The sequence below is a fragment of the Mustelus asterias genome, chromosome 18 (genome assembly GCF_964213995.1).
Source record: "Mustelus asterias chromosome 18, sMusAst1.hap1.1, whole genome shotgun sequence".
Classification (NCBI taxonomy): Eukaryota; Metazoa; Chordata; class Chondrichthyes; order Carcharhiniformes; family Triakidae; genus Mustelus; species Mustelus asterias.
In genome coordinates, this window is record NC_135818.1 from 46,983,569 (window position 1) to 47,008,933 (window position 25,365).

The following is a 25,365-nucleotide window of genomic DNA, read 5'->3' on the forward strand; positions in this document are numbered from 1 at the left end:
TTCTTCTCGTGTCTTCGCAGTTATTGTATGGATTTTGTACTCATATCATAGAATCCTACAGTGCAGGAGGAGGCCATTTGGCCCATTGAGTCTGCACCGATTACAATCCCACCCAGGCCCTATCCCCATAACCCCTAGCTTGTCCCCCCCAATACTAAGGGGCAATTTAGCATGGCCAATCCACCTAACCCACACATCGTTCGACTGTGGGAGGAAACCCACACAGACACAGGGAGAAAGTGCAAACTCCACACAGACAGTGACCCAAGCTTGGCATCAAACCCGGGTCCCTGGCACTGAGGCAGCAGTGCTAACCACTGTGCCACCTGTTCTATATATAATGTGCAGTAAGTAAGCTCACAACACCAGGTTAAAGTCTTACAGGTTTATTTGATAGCACGAGCTTTCAGAGCGCTGCCCCTTCATCTGGCGAGTGGAGAATTAGGTTTGCAAACAGGGCATAGAAAGACACAACCTCAATTACAAGATAATGGTTGGAATGCGAGTCTTAACAGGTAATCAAGTCTTTACAGGTGCAGATAATGCGAGTGGAGAGAGGGTTAAGCACAGGTTAAAGAGGTGCGAATTGTCTCAAGCCAGGACAGTTAGTAAGATTTTGCAAGCCGAGGCAAGTCATGGGGTTTACAGACAGTATGACATGAACCCAAGATCCTGGTTGAGGCCATCCTCATGTGTGAGGAACTTGGCTATCAGTTTCTGCTCGGCAATTCTGTGTCGTCGTGTGTCTTGAAGGCCGCCTTGGAGAACGCTGACCCGAAGATCAGAGGCTGAATGCCCTTGACTGCTGAAGTGTTCCCCAACAGGAAGGGGAACCATTATCCAACCATTATCTTGTCATTGAATTTGTGTCTATATATGCCCTGTTTGTGAACCCAATTCTCCACTCACCTGATGAAGGGGCAGCGCTCCGAAAACTCGTGCTACCAAATAAACCTATTGGACTTTAACCTGTTGTGAGACTTCGTACTGTGCCTACCCCAGTCCAACGCCGGCATCTCCACATCACTTATAATGTAGAACAATCCACCAGATTGTTCATACTACCATACTCCCTGTAATATCACACTTTTTAATTTAGCTCAGCAAGTCTCCAACGTAGATGTTACCAAATGGTGCCTTTCAAAAACCGTTATATACAGACCATCCATTTCCTTTCAATAATCTAAACACTGCTATTTCCTTCAGGAACAATATTAAGTTTGTCAGACTCAACTTGCCTTTTATAAATCATGTTCACTGTCCTTAATTAACCCATGACTTTCTAAATGAGAAACAATTGTATTCCACATTATGGCATTTAGAAGCTGATACACTCTCTATATTAGGCAACCTCACTCTTCTTGATCAGAGGTGCTACATTACCACCCTTTCATTTTCCAACAACAATGAATTATACTTGTATATCACCTTTAATGTCATAAAATATCTCAAGGCACTTCACAAAGCATTACAATATGACACCCAGCTACATAAGGAAATATTGTCAGGTGACCAAAAGCTTGATCAAAAAGGTAGATTTTAAGGAGCATCTTTAAAGAAGGAGAGGGATAGAGAGAAGTTGATGGGGGGGGGGGAGAGAGAATTGAAAAGAAGGACGAGGATTTTCAAATCAAAACATTGCTTGACTGGGAGCCAATGAAGGTCGGCAAACATAGGAGTGAAAGATGAACTAGATTTATTGCAAGTTAGGATTGAGAGAGCAAAGTTTTTAATGATCTCAAGTTTACTAAAGGTAGAATATGGGAAGCCGCCAGATGTGTATCAAAGTCTAAAGATGACAAAAGGTATCAGTGAAGGTTCAGCGTCAGATGAGCTGAGGCAGGGATAAATTGGGTGACATTACAAAGGTGAAAATAGGTGGTCTTAAAGATGGCATGGATATGCATGGAAGGTCATGTCAGGGTAAAATATGGCACTAAGGTCATGAACAGTCTGGTTAATTACTAGACAGTTGCCAGGGGGTGGGATGGAGTCAGTGGCTAGGCAACAGAGTTTGGAGCGGAGATCAAAAAAAAATCTTCCCAATGCTTAACTAAAAAAAGTTTCTGCTCATCCAGTACTGGATGTTGAATAAGCAGTCTGAAAATTTAGCAACAGAGGAGCATCAAAAGACGTGATGGTGAGGTATAGCTGGGCATTTTACAAATGAATATCCATTTACTGAATTAGGCAGCAGAAGACATTCTGATGATTCACAACTGTTTTATTGTGATATCGTAGATCAGTCACTCTGCTCTTCTGGATCCTTTCCCTGTCCAAAAGCCACTCCTAACTGGGGAAAAACCTAGCTCTTAACGACAAGCTTCAATGAGCATCGCCTGTTCTCAATTCACTCTGAACTTGGACCTGCATTTCTAACATTGTCAGGTTCCCTTTCTTTTCAGAAGAAAAGCAATTATATTTAGGCAAAGGTACAAAGATGTGTTTCAAAGCTCTCATAATTTTTTTCTGATGCTTCAGCTCTGATGAATGCTTTTTTGCCAGCATGTAGCACATTTGTGTCAGTGGCAAAAGTAGAGCTACTAGCCATTCGCTCTAATGGTGGAGGATCATTATATTGTACTGAAGACAATTTTGAATTCTGGCTGTGTACTAACTGGTTTGGTTTGTTTGTTTCACCCTGATTTGTACCCCTCTAAGTAAATAAACTGGAGCTCTAACTGAGGAAGACAGAATTTTGAAGGACTCTTATGGCTGAGATTGTTGCCATATTTGCTGAATAGCTACCTGAGAAATCTGAGATCTCCACCTTTGCATTTTAAATTGTGGATATAGCAATTTACAACTTAAATTGACTTCAATTTGCCTGTTAATTCATGCTCAAGTTATGTTCATTTTGGTTTGATTGTTAAAGTAAAAGTCATAAAAGTGAAATTTTGGCCATTTTTATTCATTGGGGTCATTCGGTAAATTGATCCTTTTGATTTGTTAGTCTCCATGGGGACTCATCAGGATAGATTCCCATTAGGCGGCAAAATCTGATCACTGGAATTTTCCAGAATTTCAACAAACAAAATTTCACATTTACTTTTACTGTATTCATTGGGAATCAACACAAATGCCTTGAATGCTCAGGCCTTGGTGAAGAGAAAGAACTTGGAACAGTTAACAAAAGATAATCTGAAGGCTGCAGCAGACGAAATTGGGGTCAGCTTAAAAGTAGGAGTGAAGAAGGCAGAGATGGTTCAAGAACTGGCTCATCACATGATGTTAGGAAAAAAAGGACGGTTCTGCTAGTAATCAAAGAGAACCAGCGAGACCTCAATCAGAAATTTTTAAAAATGGAAAGAGAAAAAATACATTTAGAAAAGGAAAAATTAAATTTGGAAAGAGAAAGGGTCCAAAGTGCATACATTGGCGGGGAAAGGTGAGGATGATCCAGAGTAACCTCTTCACGAAAAACCGAGCCTATCATGTTTGTCCAGTTAAATGTTGTTCCTCCAGGTGATAATGTCTGAGCTAGTAAATTCAAGCAGCAAATATCTCCCATATTCACTGAGGACAAATCAGGTGATGGAAAGTTATGGAGATTTATTTTTTTGCCCGAGTGAAATATCCCATGTTCTTCAGGGTAGGCAGGCAAATTGATTACTATCCTTATAGATACAGCATCAGCACAGTCACTGATATTGACGGTGACGTGAAGCTTTCTCCAAAAGGTTCACTGAATTTCAAGCTATTTATTCAGAGTATTGATGGAAATTGTTTACCCATTCCTCCATATAAAGTTAATTTAAAATGTGGTTTAGTCACTGGTCCTATTACGGTCGGTATCATTCCCTCTTTACCCACTGAAGATGTTGATTTCTTGTGAGGAAAAGGCATGGTTGGGAATAAGGTATTACTTTCTCCAGTCGTTTCACAAAAACACGTTGCGGGTGTTGAAAGTGAAGCTGTACAGGAAAAGCTGAGCGACTTAAAATAATCAATAACTTTCAGTAAACGGGATGTGAAAATCAATGTTTCAACTAAAGATGTGTCCAAAGAGTCAGACATTTAGCCAGATTAATTTAACAACATTGGCAGTTGTAGAGTAGATGAGTTTAAAGTCACCTGAATTAAAAAATGCAGAAAAAGTGTGAACAAGATGAGACAAAGCAGATGACAAGAGCACTTAAAGTTAATGATGAAATAGAAGGAAAACATAATTTGAAGGAGAGTGCAAAAGCTAAGTCCAATGCTGACACTATAGAGGTGCAAGGAAGGATACGTGTTCTTAAGTTTAAGTTAAAACTTCAAAATAAAGACACAATCACTCTTGCTAGAAAGAAATGAGGCACAGCTTGCAGTAGGAGAACAAAAAGCAAAAATAATTAAGAAAAATTGAGAACTAAATAAACAGGACTAATGAGCTTTTTTGGCTCAATATTGACCTAACATGAACAAAATGTAGCAGCAAAAGAGGATTATTCTTGACATAAGAATGAACAACAAAAGAAGGCATTGTTAAACCGGTGTTCCCTGGAAAAGAAAACCAAATCATGGAGAATAACTTGAAAATACAATAAATTGGAGATAATCCTGAATTTAGGCAGGATGAGGTGAATTTAACTGTTAGGAGCAACAATTTGGATGGTTGGCTAGTAAAGGATCTTCCAAGGACTTGGACATGGAAGAAAATAGAGGTCAGAAGCCAAATCCTGAACAGACGGTACAGAGTCTGTTTGAAAATGTGAAAACCCTGATGGCAATTTATTGTCGGGATTTAAAGAAGAATGAAGATAATTGTTGAATCCAGAGGGTAAGAAGTGATATGACAGATAATTTCTTCTTGAATTCCAATTCACAGCCACCAGTACCCAGAATCAAGATGCTTTGCTAGAAATCAGGAATGTTGTACTTGAGAAAGTTGACCAGATCAAATAAATTGTAAATGCTGATCAAGGATTCTCACTGTACAAAGTCCAATACAGATTTTAATAAAAAGCAATATAAAAGTTCAAAACCAAGAAGCAAAAGGGTTTTAGTGGAGTTTGTAGTAGCCATTTACACTAAAATATTGTACATGTTGCCAGCTGAAACAATATGATTGCAGATGCCTTGTCAAGAGTTTAAAAATCAAGGGGCAACAATATCTTAAAGCCAGGTAAATGTATAAGATTGTAAAATAACACTTGATGTTTGCAATGAAGCTTGTTTTGTAAATACGAAGTGATATGGTTGTTACTTGCGTAAAGTGTAATACACTAGTTGTTAGTGTTTATCATGTTAACAATTTGCTGTACTAACTTTACTATGGTGAAGCTAATTTTTCTCAGGAGTAGGTGACATTCTTTGACCTAGAAACAGTAAAAAAAAACTTATAATTTCTTTAAAATGTCCAGGATATTTGTAATTGTTTTCCAGAATGTTTGAAAAGATTTTTAAGCACATGCATCAGTTGCAAAGGGATCCATTGTAACTTTCTTGGGTTATACAGATTGCTGAGACATTTTAAATAAATTAAATATTTTACTTACTGTACCTTTTCCAGATCAATGTTTGTCACGACTTGCGTGTACCTATCTGAATTAACCAGAGCAACTTCAGCAGTACCTATCTTTCTGTCCCATTTATCATCTCTACAGCCTTCCAATTCCAAAAAAACGTGGGTATTGCATCTATACATATGACAATGACACACATTTCTACCTCTCAATTCCTCCATTGTCCCTATGCTGTCAAAATGCTTTTCAAAGAAAATATTCTGAATTCTTCCAGTCAACAACAGCTTCATAAAACCAGCCTACTGATACAGTCCATTTCTGACAAGTCTTTACAAGTTTTGTTTTCCATAAAAAACACTGAATTGTCTCAGGAAAATGGGTATATCATCAGCCTCTAGTCATTGGGCTGTACAGACAGATTTCCAGAAACTGATTCTGATGCCTGAAATAAACTGGAAATTGATTGTGAGTTAAGGAATACAATTCCTGCTTAGTGCAATGGCAGATGGCTTGAAGTAAATTCACAGACTTTCGGGATGCTATTTTTGGAACGATACAAACAGGTACATCTTCTTTCAGGCAGATAGTGTCTTCCTGGGAGAATACTTTATACTGCAATTGATGTGACTTAAATCTCATGTACGATTTTTCAAAGCAGCAACATGATTCTACTGTTGTGTTAACATAATTTGGTTCACCAATGCACTTTAAGGAAGGAAATTTGCTGCCTTTATCTGGTCAGGCCTACCTGTGACTCCAAATCCACACCAATGTGATTCTTAAATGTCCTCTGAAATAGTTCAGCAAGCCACTCAGTTCAAGGGCAATTAAGGATGGACAACAAATGCTAACCGTGCCCACATCCCATGAAAGAATGAAAAACATTGAACAGGTTGCAAACTAAAAAAATCCCCCCCTTTTAAAGAAAATAGAATACTGAAAATGGCTGTAGTAAGTCCTTACTTCTTTCAGCTTGATAATTTTGGCTTCAAAGTAGCTTTAACAATATCCCACAGCTTAATTATCTTTCATGGCACTCTGCCAAAATAACAAAATCTCTACACACCGTGCCTCCATTCTCTTTAAAATATTTTACATTTTAGTCGAAGCTCTGACAATAAGTTATTGATTTATTTAAATGTTGCTTCTAGCAGACCTCAGGAATATAGTGTGATTTGGAACCACTCAAAGCACAAAATCAGATTGCATTTCCATTGAAAATCTGCAGAATGTCTGTTTGGGAATGATGAACAAAATTAATAAATTTAGAATATTCATCAAGCAATCTTACATTTATACAATGTAACACTAAAACAGTTGTTCACAAGTGCAACCTTAAGAATATTTAGCTCACACTTTCTCATTCGCTGTAGGGAACATCTGGGCTCTGGTTGGATCCTTCCAATAAGAGTGCAACTGAGAATGGTAATCAGCGAACTGAAATAAATCAAACCATCGTTCTGTATGCTAAAAAAGCTCTCAGCCACTGTACTGCCCAATTAAGACAAAAATGAACCTATTTGCTTAATCAGTCACTCGGATCCCTATTCAGCAATGTAATAGGATTAATTTGCAACTGTCATTACAAATTATTTTAAAGAAAACAAGTACCAAAAAAGTACAAATGTATGAAACATTACTGGGAATAAAGAGCACTTATATGAACCATATCAGTCTCAGATAAATACAATATCTCACTGTTAAATGTAACACTAACAAATAACATTGGCAGATGAGTGAGAACTTGTGTGAAAGGTTAACAATTAGCAATAAGAATATATTTGATAAGATTTAATCATATATTATGCTTTTTTTCTTTATGCTGGAAGCATATAAATAAGATTCTATATTGCGTTATTCATGACCTCAGGATGTCCAAAGTGCTTTACAACCATGGGAAAGTGGAAGTGAGGCGGAAGATCAGCTTTGCTGTTTTTGAATGGAGGAACAACTCGAAAAACCTACTCTTGCTCCTATTTCTCCAGTAATGTGGGAAACACAGCAGTCAATATGCAAATACCAACCAGCAATGTGAAAATGGCCAGAACACCTATTCTTTTATGTGTTTGTGGAGGGTGAGCATTGAAGAGGACTTTAGGAAAGTGCCCTGAGAGGGCAGACCTTTGTTTAATGTCTCATCTGAAAGACAGCAAAGTAGCATTCTCTCATTATGGCTCTAAACCATCAATCTACATTCTGTCCTCAAGTTTTTGGAGTGAAAATTGAACCCACAGCAAACTTAGACACAACTGACTCTTAAAATATTAGAGGTACTGACAGCCATCATTGTATGTTGAAATAAGTCAGTGAATTATCTTTATTTAATAAATTGCAAAATCAGAGAAGGTTACAGCACAGGAGGCTGCCATTTGGTCCAATGCAACTGTGCTGGCTTGCCCAAGGAGCAATTCACCTCATGCCAATTGTCTACCTTCGCCCAGTAGCCCTATACATCCTTCTTTTTCAAATAACGCAATTCCCTCTTGAAAGCTTTGATATTATCTGCCTCCATCACATTCTTAGACAGTGCATTCCAGATCCTAATAACTTGCTGCATGAAAAGATTTTCCTCAATTCGCCATTGTTTCTTATCCCAATTACCTTCAATTTGAGCCCTCTGGTTCGCAATTCCTCTACCAATGGGAACAGTTTCTCCCTATCTTCTGTGTCCAGACCCCTCATGATGAATAACCTTATTCAACCTTACCTTCAGGGAGGTTTAAACTAATTTGTCAGGGGAGTGGGAAAAGGAGTTGTAGTCCAGAAGTCAGTGTTGAGGGTGGTGAGGTATTGGGGAAGGTATCAAGGTCAAGGGTGGGTACCGGTAGACAGGAAGGTGGGTTGAAGTGTGTCTACTTCAATGCAAGGAGCATCCGGAACAAAGTAGATGAACTTGGGGTGTGGATTGGTACTTGGAACTATGATGTTGTGGCCATTACGGAGACGTGGGTAGAACAAGGACAGGAATGGTTGTTGGACGTTCCGGGGTATAGATGTTTCAGTAAGTGTAGGGACGCTGGTAAAAGAGATGGAGGAGTGGCATTGTTAATCAAGGATAGTCTAATGGCTGCGGAAAGGCACTTCGAGGGGGATCTGCACACTGAGGTAATATGGGCTGAAGTTAGAAATAGGAAAGGAGCGGTCACGTTGTTAGGAGTTTACTATAGGCCCCCAAATAGTAATAGAGATGTGGAGGAAGAAATTGCTAAGCAGATTATGGATATGTGTGGGGGTCACAGGGTAGTTGTCATGGGGGACTTTAACTTTCCAAATATTGATTGGAACCTTTGTAGGTCGAATAGTTCAGATGGGGCAGTTGTTGTGCAGTGTGTGCAGGAGGGTTTCCTGACACAATATGTGGATAGGCCGACAAGAGGTGAGGCCACATTGGATTTGGTACTGGGAAATGAACCGGGCCAAGTGTTAGATTTGGTTGTGGGAGAGCACTTTGGAGATAGTGACCACAATTTGGTGTCTTTTGTTATTGCAATGGAGAGGGATAGGGCCGTATGGCAGGGCAAGGTTTACAACTGGGGGAGAGGTAATTATGATGCAATGAGGCAAGAATTAGGGGGCATAAGATGGGAACAGAAACTGTCAGGGAAAGGCACTAATGAAAAGTGGAACTTTTTCAAGGAACAAATACTGGGTGTCCTTGATAGGTATTTCCCTGTCAGGCAGGGAGGAAATGGCCGAGTGAGGGAACCATGGTTCACGAAAGAGGTGGAATGTCTTGTGAAAAGGAAGAGGGAAGCTTATGTAGGGATGAGGAAACAAGGTTCAGATGGCTCGATTGAGGGTTACAAGTTAGCAAGGAATGAGCTGAAAAAGGGGCTGAGGAGAGCTAGGAGGGGACATGAGAAGTTCTTAGCGGGTCGGATCAAGGAAAACCCCAAGGCTTTTTACTCTTATGTGAGGAATAAAAGAATGACCAGGGTGAGGTTAGGGCCGGTCAAGGACAGTAGTGGGAACTTGTGTATGGAGTCAGTAGAGATAGGCGAGGTAATGAATGAATACTTTTCTTCAGTGTTCACCAAGGAGAGGGGCCATGGTTTTGAGGAAGAGAAGGTGTTACAGGCTAATAGGCTGGAGGAAATAGTTGTTCGGAGGGAGGATGTACTGGCAGTTTTGAATAAACTGAACGTCGATAAGTCCCCTGGGCCTGATGAAATATATCCTAGGATTCTTTGGGAGGCAAGGGATGAGATTGCAGAGCCTTTGGCTTTGATCTTTGGGTCCTCACTGTCCACGGGGAATGTGCCAGAGGACTGGAGAGTGGCGAATGTTGTTCCTCTGTTTAAGAAAGGGAATAGAAATGACCCTGGGAATTTTAGACCAGTTAGTCTTACTTCGGTGGTTGGTAAATTGATGGAAAAGGTCCTTAGGGATGGGATTTACGACCATTTAGAAAGATGCGGATTAATCCGGGATAGTCAGCACGGATTCGTGAAGGGCAAGTCGTGCCTCACAAATTTGATTGCATTTTTTGAGGAGGTAACTAAGTGTGTTGATGAAGGTAGGGCAGTTGATGTCATATACATGGATTTTAGTAAGGCGTTTGATAAGGTCCCCCATGGTCGGCTTATGATGAAAGTAAGGAGGTGTGGGATAGAGGGAAAGTTGGCAGATTGGATAGGTAACTGGCTATCTGATCGAAGACATGGTGGATGGAAAATTTTTGGACTGGGGGCAGGTTGCTAGCGGAGTGCCACAGGGGTCAGTGCTTGGTCCTCTGCTCTTTGTGATTTTTATTAATGACTTACAGGAGAGGGCTGAAGGGTGGATCAGTAAATTTGCTGATGACACCAAGATTGGTGGAGTAGTGGATGAGGTGGAGGGCTGTTGTAGGCTGCAAAGAGACATAGATAGGATGCAAAGCTGGGCTGAAAAATGGCAAATGGAGTTTAACCCTGATAAATGTGAGGTGATTCATTTTGGTAGGACTAATTTAAATGTGGATTACAGGGTCAAAGGTAGGAGGAACAGAGAGATCTTGGGGTTCATATCCACAGATCTCTAAAGGTTGCCACTCAAGTGGATAGAGCTGTGAAGAAGGCCTATAGTGTGTTAGCTTTTATTAACAGGGGGTTGGAGTTTAAGAGCCGTGGGGTTATGCTGCAACTGTACAGGACCTTGGTGAGGTCCACATTTGGAATATTGTGTGCAGTTCTGGTCACCTCACTATAAGAAGGATGTGGAAGTGCTGGAAAGAGTGCAGAGGAGATTTACCAGGATGTTGCCTGGTTTGGAGGGTAGGTCTTATGAGGAAAGGTTGAGGGAGCGAGGGCTGTTCTCTCTGGAGCGGAGGAGGCTGAGGGGAGACTTAATAGAGGTTTATAAAATGATGAAGGGGATAGATAGAGTGAACGTTCAAAGACTATTTCCTCGGGTGGATGGAGCTATTACAAGGGGGCATAACTATAGGGTTCGTGGTGGGAGATATAGGAAGGATATCAGAGGTAGGTTCTTTACGCAGAGAGTGGTTGGGGTGTGGAATGGACTGCCTGCAGTGATAGTGGAGTCAGACACTTTAGGAACATTTAAGTGGTTATTGGATAGGCACATGGAGCACACCAGGATGATAGGGAGTGGGATAGCTCGATCTTGGTTTCAGATAAAGCTCGGCACAACATCGTGGGCCGAAGGGCCTGTTCTGTGCTGTACTGTTCTATGTTCTACCTTCTCCAAAGAAAACAGGCCCAATTTCTCCAATCTATTTACGTAACTGAAGTGCCCCATCATGGAACCATTCACATCTTTTCTAAAATGCGGGGCCTGGAACTGGACAAAACACTCCAATTGAGGCTAAACAAGTTCTATACAAGGTTAACGTCCTTACCTATGTCCCTATTAATAACGCCTAGAATGTTGTGTTTATTTAAACACACTCTCAATTTGTCCTGTCACCTTCAATGATTTATGGATATAACACCCAGATCTCTATGCTCCTGCACCTCCTTTAGAATTGTACCCGATTTCTGATATTGTCTACCTGCATTCTTCGTATCAAAATGAATCACTTCATATTTCCCTGCATTAAATTTCATCTTGTGGAGATGCCAGCGTTGGACTGGGGTAAACACAGTAAGAGTTTTAACAACACCAGGTTAAAGCCTAACAGGTTTATTTGGTAGCAAATGCCATTAGCTTTCGGAACGCTGCTCCTTTGTCAGATGGAGTGGATTGTTGTTTGAGAGCAGATTTCCACTCCATCTGACGAAGGAGCAGCGCTCTGAAAGCTAATGGCATTTGCTACCAAATAAACCTGTTGGACTTTAACCTGGTGTTGTTAAAACTCTTATTAAATTTCATCTGCCAGATGTCCAACCATTCTATCAACCTGTGACCTTTTGAAGCTCTACACTATCCTCCACACAGTTTATAATACTTCAAATTTTGTATTGTCCACAAATTTTGAAATAGTGCCATGTACACCAAGGTCTAGGTCATAAATATACATCAAGAGAAGCAGGGACCCTTATACCAACCTCTGGGAAACTTGACTATAAATATTCCTCCAGTCTGAAAAATATCCATTAACATTACTGAGTCAATTTCTTATTTATGTTGCTACTGTTCCTTTTAATCCATGAGTTCTAAATTTGCTCACAAGTCCGTCAAGTGCTTTTTGGAAGTCCACTGCACTATGACCACCTTGCCATTAAAATCAGCAAAGAAATTCTGGCACACATCAAAACCAGATGAAATTACCCTGAATCTGACTACAGTGCTTTCTTAAAAAGTGAAGCCTTTAAATTTAGTTTCTCTCTTGTTGGGGATGGCCATGGCCTGGATATTGGGTGGTGTGAATGTTACTTATCATTTATCAGCTCAACCCCGAGTGTTGTCCATGTCTTGCTGCATGTCATCAGGGATCGCTTCATTATCTAAGGATTTATGAATAGAACTGAACACTGCTCAATCATCAGAGAACATCCCACTTTTGATCTTATGATGGAGGGAAAGATGTTGATAAAACAGTTAAAGAGGCTGGGCTTAGGATACTACCCTGAGAAAAATCCTGCAGCAATGTACTAGAGTTGAGATGATTGGCGTCTAACAATCTGAGCCTGGATTCTAGCCAGTGGGCAGCTTCCTCCCCCAACCCTTCCCAATTTCCACTGACTTTTATTTTACCCAGGCACCTTGATGTTACACTCGTTCAAATACTACCTTATTGCCAAGCGCTGTCACTCTCAATTCACCTCTGGAATTCAGCTCTATTGTTCAGGTTTGGACCAAGGTTGTAATAAGGTCTGGAGCCAAGTGGTTCTGAAAAAATCCAGAATACTATTCGGATTTTATGTTCGGAAGTTCCAGGATTTTGACCCAACAACAGTAAAGGAATAGCGATATAGTTTCAAGTCAACATGGTATGTGGCTTGGAGGGGAACTTGCAGGTGGTGGTGTTCCCATGTATTTGCTGCCCTTGTCCTTTTAAATGGTAGAGGTTGCAGGTTTGGAAGGTTTGTTGAAGGAGCATTGGTGAGTTCTTGCAGTGCATCTTGTAGATGGTACACACTGCTGCCACTGTGTGTCGGTGGTGGAGACAGTGAATGTTGAAGGTAGCAAATGTTGAAGATGGGATGTCAGTCAACCAGGCTGCTTTGTTCTGGATAGTGTTGAACTTCTTGAGTGTTGTTCGAGCTGCACTCATCCAGGCAAGTGGAAAGTATTCCATCAAACACCTGACCTGTGTCTTGTAGCTGTTCAACAATTGTAGGCGTGCAGAGGTCTAGATGAGGTTACAAACATATGGAAGGAAAAGCCATGGAGGGAATTAAAGGGAGTAAAAAAAATTAAATTGTGTTGTCCAACCAGGAATCAATATAGGTCAGCACGCACGGGGTGATGGATGAATGGGAATTGGTGTGAATTAGGATATTGGCAGCAGAGAATTGGATGAGCTCAAGTTACACTGGAAGAATGGACACAAGTGATGTAACTGATAAGGGCAACATGTATGGCCATGTGGATGTGATTGATGAATCCTTCTACTTTGAGGAATTCAGAAACCTGGCAAAATTAAAGGGTTCCACATTACTACCATTAGGAACTCAATGGATTGGTTAGCTTCAACATACAGCAGATCAACGATGGACCTATACATTTGTGCACAGCTGATTAGGTAACAATACTGTTGTTCCACTGGCAGTATGTAAGATGCAAAAATAAAGTTTAATGGTAGCTGTGGTCTACATAGCCAATGGAAATGCATTGCATATGCCACATGTGGGATGTGGGTAGGGCTACAACATGTGGCATTGATAGCATCTCTCTTGAAGCACAGCCTCTGAAAGCAAAGTCAGCTGCTATTATGTCTTATATTCTGAAGTAGAGTGAGTGCAGGTGGCTGCCATGTGCCTTTTGTACTACTCAGCCAGTCTATCCTCATTCCATTGCACCTCTATTCTTTCAAAAGAGTTAGAAGGCATTCTCAGAGACAGCCATTGTCATTTCCACAGAGCTTGCATAGGGGGAGGTGGGAGTGGTGAGGAATAAGCAAACAAAAAAAAAGCACCACAGATCATGAAACAGGAGCCAACAGTGGAAAACAATGCTGAAAATCATCGGAGATTGAATAAAGCCTTTCATACCAGCTGGTGAGCCACCTCAACTGACTCCTGCCTTACCCCCCAATAACTTCAGATGCCTGTTTTCTAAGAATGTGATATACATACAAGATTAACAAGATGGTGATGACAAAAATGGTATACTGCCATATCATCTAAAACATGTAGAGAAATGTTACACAAAATTGGGGAGGAGAAAAAGTAGACTGAAATGCCGTCTAAAAGATCCTCAACCCATTTCCCGCCCAGCACAATACTGCTTGGCGATGGGTGGTAAAAGTATGAAAATTCAGGCTATGTCAATTAATTTAAGAACACTGCAAGGGATGCACAGAATAGATGGATTATATCATCTGCACTAACTGCAACAATGACAAATAAGGATAGAAGAAAGAGACAAATATGACAGGATACATCATCGTCATTGACTTGAAGTTAAATCTTTCCAAGAAACATTTGATCACCTGGTCCCGATCCTGGTCAATAGGGTGCTCAATAGATCATCCACAATGAAACCCCATAAGCAGAGATCAAGCTTGTAAGAATAAAATTCTGAAGTGAACAGATTTTACCTGACTGGGCTTTCTTTCATGGACCCAGGCAGAGTATGATTGTAGTCCCACTTGTTAACTCAAACTGGAAGGGTATATATGACACTGCATATGTCAAATAAAGTACTTGGGGAACACTGGGATTTCTTGCAGCAATATTGTATTGGTTCAAGTCAAGTTCCTGGTAATGAATGTGCCTCTTAGGGCAGTAATAGTTCAAACATGAGAAAGCTGCTAACTGCTCAAAAGGCTCTCAGTATAAATAATTTTATATAGTGACATGAAATATACTGGATGAAAACTTAAAGTTGGATTTCACTCAGGTGACTACTTGCAACCATACTTTGAGAGCCAAGAAAATCACCTCACTTGCTCTCAGTATTAAGGTCAGTCTCCAGCAGGTCAAATAAAATGAAAACGTAACTTGCCTCTGAGACACAAAACAAAATCCTGTACAATTATCAAATGCCAAGCAGCTTATTCCAGGGCTTGGTTATCATGCAGAAAGTATCTTTTAAAAGAAACCGAACAACGTCTTGATCTGTTAAATGTGCTGCGACATGAAGGCTTTTACCACACCAATTCAGAGATCCCTCCTCTTGAATTAATCAATCCTGAATTCAATTATGATCTCAAACCTCAGGAAAGGGTTGAAACCCACACTCCTAACCCAGAGAGAGTGGGTGGTACAAACTGTGCCAAGTGTGCATATGCTGCATTTGCACTGCACTCAAATACTTACGATTAAATTAATATTTTGCTGTGGTGGCATTCTGCATTACTAGGAAAGATATGTATGCATACGCAACATCAAAAGCAATGGATTACTGAAATAGTTCACCCTACCCATTGATATTTTCCACAAGTATAGACTCCTGGACAATTGGAATTTGCAACCACTGATTTGACGATTCCAAACATCAGGAGTGCTGGTAAGCATTTTCGTCCACATAGATAATAGGACTATACATTCATATTTTAAGATTTGATGCATTTCAGTTTATCTCACTATATGAGAGCAATGCATGTGCTCAAAACTTATTTCCAATTCGATTAAACCCAATTGATCTGAGAATTTATTCTCCTTGGAAATCCATACAACCGATACACATAGCGGCCACAATACAAAAATCCTGGCATATCACTGTAGGAGGAAAATTCAAGTTTTACATTCTCTTAATTCTCAAAGTACATAACCTGTTCATGGTTTAACTCTTCAAAGTATTATCTGACAGCTATAAGAATGTCATGTTAGGAGCCAACTGTAAATATCAAATTAATTATTAATGCATTTGGACTGACTGATGAAACATGAATGGATTAAGACTGCTGATTACCAGCCTACATTGAGTTATAGATGGGATATCCCATTTCCTTCATGATGCTAAGCCAACAATTCACTATTTCTTGGTGCTGAGCAGATCATACAACAAAGATATCCAGTTGGAATCTACCATGGAAGTTACATGTGGTACGACTGTTATAATCAGTGCATCAAAATGTAGAAATTTTACTTTTTTGAAATGTTGATTCTTTTGCTACCCAGTAACTCGTTAATGAGCCTAACTGACATCCTGCTGGAGCAGACAGGTTTACCACATGGTACCTTTCCCACCCCCACTAAATTCAGCACAGTTTTCCCGCTATTGAAAATTGAATGTGGGAACTCCCGACCAGTTTTCTCTGCACCCGTCCCCAGCATCACGGCCGGACAAGCAAGACCCATTAAGTTCTGCCCATAAATTGGCTTATTTAAACATTATCTATTTGGAGCATGGTGCTCACTGAATTATAAACCTAGTTAAAAAGACAGATTTAAGATCACCGATGATCTACTCAATTATAATCTATCGTGTGGTATAAAACCAAAATAATTGTATCCAGAACATACTTTTAATTCCACAAATATGACTTTCTGTAATTTTTTTTATGTTAACATTTACATTTTTTTTTTAACTCTGGAAACAGCAGCAGCAAACAGCTTCACTGCGGTTTAAAGAAAGTGAGCCAAAGAAAAAAATATTGAGAGGTGACCAAAAGCTTCGATCTTGGAATACATGTTATGGTGTGGAATGCAATGCCTGAAATGGTTGTGGAAGCAGACTTTTCATTTTAAAAATGGAACTAGTTGTATACTTGAGAAAGAAAAAATACAGGGATAAATGCCAGGGGAATGAAACTAACTGCATATCTCTTTTGAAGGGTCAACAAAGGTTGGAGACTGAAAAAATGGTGAATTGTTGGCTTAGCATCACAAAGGAAATGGGATATCTCATCTACAACTCAATGTACATCGGCAATCCTTCTGTGCTGTATGATTCTATTATAAAGTACAATATCCTAAACTATCCTCACTGAAGAAAAACAAAAACATATTTTATCTTCAGTAAATTTCCCCTACCCAACAGTAAAAGACAACTCAGCATGTTTATAATTCAGCATAAACATGCAGGCTATAAAGCACATACGTGAAATAAAAATAAAACAATCAAGTTTCCAAACCTTTCATACACACACTTGTCTCTGGATACTTCATTACTAATTCAAAGTTAAATTCTTTTTAGTTATAAGAGCTTCCCAAAAATGTTCCAAAATCTCATCTTACTTATTATGGTTTCAGTTTAGCATTGCCTTTTCTGTAATCCTGATGAACAAGAACTGAATTTGTTCCAGATAAATTAGTCAGAGTTTTAACATTAGAAATGGAATCCTGATATTATGTAACAGTACAGCTGAAATAATATTTCCCATGATTCACATTAGAACTTTTACCATTATTTGCACTGTACGAAACTTCATGTCAGTCCCGAGCAGCATCATTCTGACAACAGCAACTAATGCTGGGGGAAAAGATCAACTAGTATCAAACAGCATTATTTGTGGGATTAATTTTCTATTCAAATTTTGGTGTCCTCAAGGAAATGTACTTTTATAACTTACACAGTGGCTACCAGTTCTATTTTTTTTTTGCCATACCTTGATTTCTATGGGTGGACACTGCATTCACTTTGGCCTTCTGAGCAGCAGACTGTGTCTTCTTTTGCTGAACTTGAACATACTTAGACATTGGCACAGGGGCAAACCTACGAGGAGCAGGAGTCTGCAGAGAGCCTTCCATGCCAAATCCAGCAGTAACAGGTTGACGTTGACAAGCTGAAATTAAAGTCAGTACTTGAGAAAAATTAATAAATTTTGACTTAATTCTGTTGCATAGGTATTCTTGTTCAAAACTGATACAGGTGGTAACTGGAGACTAACAATACAGAAAGATGCCCCCAATCAAAGTTGCAATTGCTAGCACTAGAGTTGGCTTTAGTGCCCTGGGACAAGAATGGAAAAAAAATCACCCAGGCTTTCTGTGCCTGATCCCTATCCTTTTACGTATGCTGGAAAGTAAGCATCTGTGAATAGTCAGTGAGGATGGAAGTGGTTTGTCGTGTCTTAGTTGTCAAATATTAAGCCCAAATATAATATTATTGCCCATACAATAAGAATACTACTTGATAGGGATGACAAAGGAAGTATCAACAGATCTACATTTCCGTATGAGTCAGCAATTTCAGAAAAGGGGAAATATAGAGAGGGAAAAAATAGAAAATAATTAATGACAAAATTAGAAGATAAATTAAAACAAGAGCTACAGTGAAGTCATTTTTCCTCACACATGCATTTAGTGGCTATTACGATCAGTTTTCAAAGCCAGTGCATGCTTAAGACATGAACAATGTAGGATCTGCAGTGTTCTATTTATCAACAATTCATCTTCTTTTCAGAGAAGTACTCAATGTTCAAAATCATGGTCCTCTTAAAAACAGGAACAGTAGCTAATTGATTGAAGATAATTCACTACTTGTTCTAATTCCCAACTTAAGCTTATTAAGGTTTGAAGAAGAGTAAAGATATATAGCTTCATATTCAAATTACTAGTTAATTTGGGCATCTTCTCCACCTTTACCTATGGAGCAACTAGATGATCTGTAAACAAGATTTTACATAAAATTCAATCTGCAATTAATCTCAATACAATTCTTGAAAGATGGTAAAGGTGATAGCAATTTAATTGAAGCGTTCAAATTGGTAGGTGGGTCAGTAACCAGAGGATATAAATTTCTGATAACTGACAAAAGAACCAGTGAAGGGAGGAAAGGAAAGATGATTTTTAAAAAAAATAAACATTGCAAATGGTTATTGTCTTAGTGCACTACCTCAAAGAGCTGCAGTAGCTGATTCAATAGTAATTATTAACAGGAAATTGGGTACAGAGTTATGGGAAAAGAGCATGAGAATGGGGCTAATTAGATAGTCTTTAAAACAGCCATCATAGGTATGATGAACTCAATACTTCTTTCTGAGCTGTAAGATTTTATGAACTACAGTCTTTACATGAGCTCTTGGAAAGCATTGCATCCTACCACATGATTCTCTTTTCTTTGAAAGCAGACTGGATATTCGCTGTCATCAAACTGAATACTCTGACTTTTAAACCAACAAATTGTTTTATTTAGATAAGATAGATGTAGAAACACTGAATAGTTTATCTAGTAAAATATAGATTTGTCTGCATACCTTGACACATAAAACATGTACATATGGTGCGACGGCAATAATCTCTCCCTCAATGTCAACAAGACGAAGGGGATAGTTATTGACTTCAGAAAGCTTAGTGGAGGACATGCCCCTGTCTACATCATTGGGAGTCATGATGTGGAGTTTCTCAAGTTTCCTGTTCTTGGTGTGCATGTAGATGGTGTAGTTCCTTTGTCTCGTCTGCTTGGCAGAGTTTCGCAGCTGGTCTGCGTCCTGAGCGCAAGTTGAGAATATGGATTCGATCTTGGTTTCCAGGCTGCGGCGTTTGCTGTAGAGTTGGTGTATGAGGTGGTTGAGGAGGGTGAGAGAGGTGCGACGGCAAAGTCTCTCAGCGTAGTCTGTGTTATAGGTTGACCTGAGTGGGTTCGTGATCTGTAGTCCTTTCGGTATCTTGTCTGCCACAGCAACCTCTGCAAGACGTGCCGGATCATCGACACAGATGCCATAATCTCACGTGAGAACACCATCCACCAGGTACACGGTACATACTCTTGCAACTCGGCCAACGTTGTCTACCTGATACGCTGCAAGAAAGGATGTCCCGAGGCATGGTACATTGGGGAAACTATGCAGACGCTGCGACAACGGATGAATGAACACCGCTCGACAATCACCAGGCAAGACTGTTCTCTTCCTGTTGGGGAGCACTTCAGCGGTCACGGGCATTCGGCCTCTGATATTCGGGTAAGCGTTCTCCAAGGCGGCCTTCGCGACACACGACAGCGCAGAGTCGCGGAGCAGAAACTGATAGCCAGGTTCCGCACACACAAGGACGGCCTCAACCGGGATATTGGGTTTATGTCACACTATTTCACATAAATATTTCTGCTTTTTTCCTCCTGAGTCTTTATCATGCGATCCTAGAATCAGAATTTATGTCACACTATTTGTAACTCCCACAGTTGCGTGGACCTGCAGAGTTTCACTGGCTGTCTTGTCTGGAGACAATACACATCTTTTTAACCTGTCTTGATGCTCTCTCCACTCCCATTGTTTTGTTTCTTAAAGACTGGATTAGTTGTAAGTATTCGCATTCCAACCATTATTCATGTAAATTGAGTCTGTGTCTTATAAGTTCTGTTTGTGAACAGAATTCCCACTCACCTGAAGAAGGGGCTCAGAGCCTCGAAAGCTTGTGTGGCTTTTGCTACCAAATAAACCTGTTGGACTTTAACCTGGTGTTGTTAAACTTCTTACATCATTGGGAACAAAGTGGAAATGGTCGAGAGCTTCAAGTTTCTGGGAATCCAAATCACCAACAACCTGTTCTGGTCCCTCCACACCGATGCTATCTTTAAGAAAGCCCATCAAGTGCCTCTACTTTCTCAGGAGGCTAGGAAATTTGACATGTCCACTACGACACTCATCAACCTTTACAGATGCACCATATAAAGCAGTCTTTCTGGCTATATCAGAACTTGGTATGGCTCCTGTTCTGTCCAAGACCGCCAGAAACTACAAAGAGTCATGAGCGAAGTACTGTCCATCACGCAAACCAGCCTCCCATCCAATGACTCTGTCTGCACTTCCTGCTGTCTCAGAAAAGCAGCCAGCATAATCACGCACCCCGCACATACTATCTTCCATCTTCTTCCGTCAGGAAAAAGATACAAAAGTCTGGGGTCGCGTACCAACCGACTCAAAAACAACTTCTTCCCCGCTGCCATCAGACTTTTGTATGGACCTACCTCGTATTAAGTTGATCTTTCTCTACTCCCTAGCTATGACTGTAACTCTACATTCTGCACTCTCTGCTTTCTTTCTCTATGTACGGTATGCTTTGCCTGTATAGCGCGCAAGAAACAATATTTTTCACTGTATACTAATACATTTGGCAATAATAAATCAAATCAAATAAAAAAACAATAAAGACATCACTCATTTTCTCGCTAAACAGTAAAGAGGTTTACTTGAGGCATCAAGAAACTAGCATAGCTCCCCTTGTTTACAAAAAAATTGCTTTGAGCTTAAACCCTGCCCTAGACTGTCCAGTTAGAATCATAGAAACCCTACAGTGCAGAAAGAGGCCATTTGGCCCATCGAGTCTCTACCGACCACAATCCCACCCAGGTCTTACCCCCATATTCCTACATATTTACCCAATAATCCCTCTAACCTGCGCACCTCAGGACACTAAGGGGCAATTTTAGCACGGCTAATCAATCTAACCCACACATCTCTGGACTGTGGGAGGAAACTGGAGCACCCGGAGGAAACCTACGCAGACACAAGGAGAACGTGCAAACTCCACACAGACAGTGACCCAAGCCGGGAATCAAACCCAGGTCCCTGAAGCTGTGAAGCAGCAGTGCTAACCACTGTGCTACCGTGCCGCCCAATACAAAGTCTCTGACTGAAATGCCCCTCAAAAAAAAAGTCCAGCCAATGACATTGCCCCTTCTTAAGTCATTACTAAGGATCAGACCTATTTTTGAGCTTTGACAAAGGGTCATCCAGACTCGAAACGTTGGCTCTATTCTCTCCCCACAAATGCTGTCAGACTTGCTGAGATTTTCCAGTAGTTTCTGCTTCTGTTTCAGATTCCAGTATCCACAGTACTTTGCTTCTATTTTTTGATTTGTCAGCAGATGCCTTGAGGCTATACCTGCCAGATATCCTGAAGAAAAGCAGGAAATGGCTACATCTCTCAGTTACATTTAATTGAAAATCTATTTTTGACTACAGGAAAGCAGCTTGTGATTACAAATATTGTCCACGATAAATTAATGAATCAACATGTCAGACATCCGCTGTATAGAGCATATAAAAGCTTGCACCATGTAGTAGGGGCCATCCCAGAGGGCCATGCAATCAGGCCAAAAGCAATGGAGAGGCAGCGCATGAAGCTAAGCCAATTGGATGCAAGGGTGCACATTCTGGGTTAGAGAGGAACGTCAATTGGAGCCAGGGAGGAGAAGAAAGTAGACGTGTATAACAGTTCTGTCAAATCCTTATTTGTATTTATAAATATTGTTGGTCATAAATCCTTTGAAGCCACGACAAGTTGCCTTCAAAATTATTACACTGGCGACAAGGAAACTCTTTCATTAGTCATCGGGAGATTGTAGTGTGAAGCTAGAGGGAGAGGAGAGTGAGCATCAAAACTATAATGAAGGAACATATGCCGCGTAAAAATGCCTTTAATTGGAATTATTGCGCCGTTTGACCCAGAAATGGAAAACTGGGGGCAATATATTGAAAGGCTGCATTATTTATTTGTAATTAATGAGATCTCAGCAGAGGAAAAACAAAAGATGATACTACTCTCAGTCTGTGGCCCACAAACTTTCAGCCTAGTGAGGAGTCAACATCACCTGATGCTTCAGACACAAAGGGGGGAATTTTCCCATCCCGCTCGCCATGGGAATCATAGTGGGCTGGGGCTGACCATGCAAAGGTCCTTTGACCTTGGATGGGATTTTCTGGTTTTGGGGCGAGCGCAGCCTGAAAATCCTGCCCAAAGTCTTTTGACCAGATAGTTGAATTGGTCAAAAACCATTTTAATCCCTGACCTTCAATCATCATGTTGAGGTATAAACATGATTCAGCAGTCCAATAGCCAAAGGAGACCATCTCAAGTTTCATGGCCAGATTGAGAGGGCTAGCAGAGCACTAGCTTTAGGGGAGATGTTAAGAGACCATTTGGTCTGTGGAATAACAGCTTCATAATATCAAAGTTGTTACTGGCTGAGACCAAATTCTCTTTAGAAAAACTGTGGAGGTGGCCCAGGTGACTGAATGAACTGAGCAGGGCGTAAGCAAGCAACAAGGCATGCCCAATGAAGTAAACAGTTTGTGGCAGAAAACAGCTGCTGTGAAGAACAGCCCAGTGAGAGCGCAGCTGGCCCGAGAAGGGGAGTACAGCAATAAGGGTAGAAGCTTGTTTTTGACATGGAAGAGAGCACTCCCACAAAGCTTGCCAGTGCAGAAAATAAGTATGTTACCTACAAGCATGGTGCAGAATGAAACAGTGAGGACAGATGTAACCAAGATGGCACCGGAGCGAGGCGACTTCTTGCAAGCTGTGCCCAGCATACCTTCTAATTCTATCTTTTACTCTCGTTCTATGCTTCTTAAACCTCATTCTAACTCTTTTCATTAAGTTGATCTTTCTCTACACCCTAGCTATGACTGTAATAGTACATTCTGCACTCTCTCGTTTCCTTCTCTATGAACGGTATGTTTTGTCTGTATAGCACGCAAGAAACAATACTTTTCACTATGACAATAAGTGACAATAATAAATCAAATCAAATCAAAAAATTTGCAAAAAACTGGTTAGTTTAATTCTGTTAAAAAAACTGGATGAGGGGTTGTAAAAAACTCTGAGGTTTTCTAAAAGGAACTGGGACGAATAAAGGTGCTAAAGCCAAAATTTATTTGAATCCCAATGCCATGCCAACATTTTTTTGGGCCCAACCCAGTGCCTTATGTATTTCATCACAAGGTTGAAGTAGGGCTTAGAAGTTCGGAAAATTTAGCTATTATAAAACCTGTACAGTTCACTGAATGGGCTGCACCATAATCCCTATCCTCAAACCAGGTCGTACTGTAAGAATCTGTGGGGATTATAAATCAAAGAATTCAGATAGAAGGATACCCCATTCATACAACTGAGGACCTCCATGCCAAATTAACACTGGGTCTAAAGTACACCAAGTTAGACCTCAGTCGTGCTTACCAGCAGCTGGAGTTGAATAAAGAGTCCCAGAGGTTAGTTACTATCAACACTCACAAGGGGCTGTACTAGCATACACATTTACCTTCTGGAGTTTCATCAGCCTCTGCCATCTCTCAGGTTACAATGAAAAGTTTATTACAGGGCATTCTTAACATAGAGGTGTACCTAGATGACATCATAATTATAGGAGTCTCACCTGAGGAACACAGGTCAAACTTTGAGGAAGTTTTGAGAAGATTTTAAAAATGTAGATGGCTGTTTGAAATGAGAGAAATGCATCATCCAGGTGGATGAAGTTACATATTTGGGTCTCAGGGTGGATGCTGAAGGTTTCCATCCTTTGGAGATAAAGTTAAAGCCATTAAAGAAGTACCGAAGCCTAAAAACGTATCAGAGTTAAAATCACTCCTAGGAATGAAGAATTATTATGGCAGATTCTTACAAAATGTGTCTACAATCTTCGCCCCACTTCAGCTTTTGAAGAAGCAGTGTTGGAGATGGGAAAAGGAACAACAAGAAATGTTTACCAAAGTAAAGCAGGCCCTGCAGTTGTTGGCACTGCTTGTACACTTTGATTCAACAAAGCCATTGATAGTAACCTGTGATACCATATGGAGTGCAAGTTTTGTCCCACAGGATGTCTGATGGAGAAGAAAGACCAATTGCATTTGTATCAAGAACATGATCAGATGCAGAGAAAAAGTACTCTCAGATAGACAAAGAAAATCTGGCGCTAACTTGTACGGTGAAAAAGTTTCATCTATCTATATGGAAGTCATTTCACAATTGTATCAGATCACAAGCCGTTGTTGGGTTTATTCGGAAAGGATAAGCCAGTGCCACCAATTGCCTCTGCAAGGATACAGAAATGGGCTCTACTGCTAGCAGTGTACAGTTATTCGTTCCGGCATCAAACAGGGACACAAATATCAAATGCGGGTGCACATTCACCACCGGTTCCACAAGAAGTAGTGTTGACCTTACTGGTCTCAGCAAAACATACAAAAAATAGGACCGATAGAGATCTGGTGTTGTTAGATGTTAAGAAGATGGTGATGCAAGGATGGCAATATAAGTCAGAGCTACTTGAACCTTGCCAGCAGAGAAGAACGGAGATAACATTTTTATTCATTCATGGGACATAGGCATCGCTGGCTGGCCAGCATTTATGATGTGGAGATGCCGGCGTTGGACTGGGGTAAACACAGTAAGAAGTTTAACAACACCAGGTTAAAGTCCAACAGGTTTATTTGGTAGCAGAAGCCACACAAGCTTTCGGAGCTCCAAGCCCCTTCTTCAGGTAAGTGGGAATTCTGTTCACAAACAGGGCATAGAAAGACACAGACTCAATTTACATGAATAATGGTTGGAATGCAAATACTTACAGCTGTAGCTGTACTGAATTGAGACATTCCACCAAGGTCTGGCAGTCTCCTGACCGACTAAACTTTGATGAGATTTTCCTGGGGTATTCCTGATGTCTTGTTGGACCTTACATGCCTATGTTTAATGATGTTCCTTTTGTT

The 25,365-nt window shown here is 40.4% G+C and overlaps 1 protein-coding gene across 1 annotated transcript in view; it reads right to left on the reverse strand.

Moving 5' to 3' along the window:
- Positions 1–25,365, reverse strand: part of kiaa0586 (KIAA0586 ortholog) — a 547,244-nt gene that overhangs the window by 453,137 nt on the left and 68,742 nt on the right. Inside the window, exon 8 of the mRNA XM_078233832.1 lies at positions 17,548–17,724. Within this exon, the coding sequence (XP_078089958.1) occupies positions 17,548–17,724 (177 nt within the window). The remainder of the gene's footprint in view (positions 1–17,547; positions 17,725–25,365) is intronic.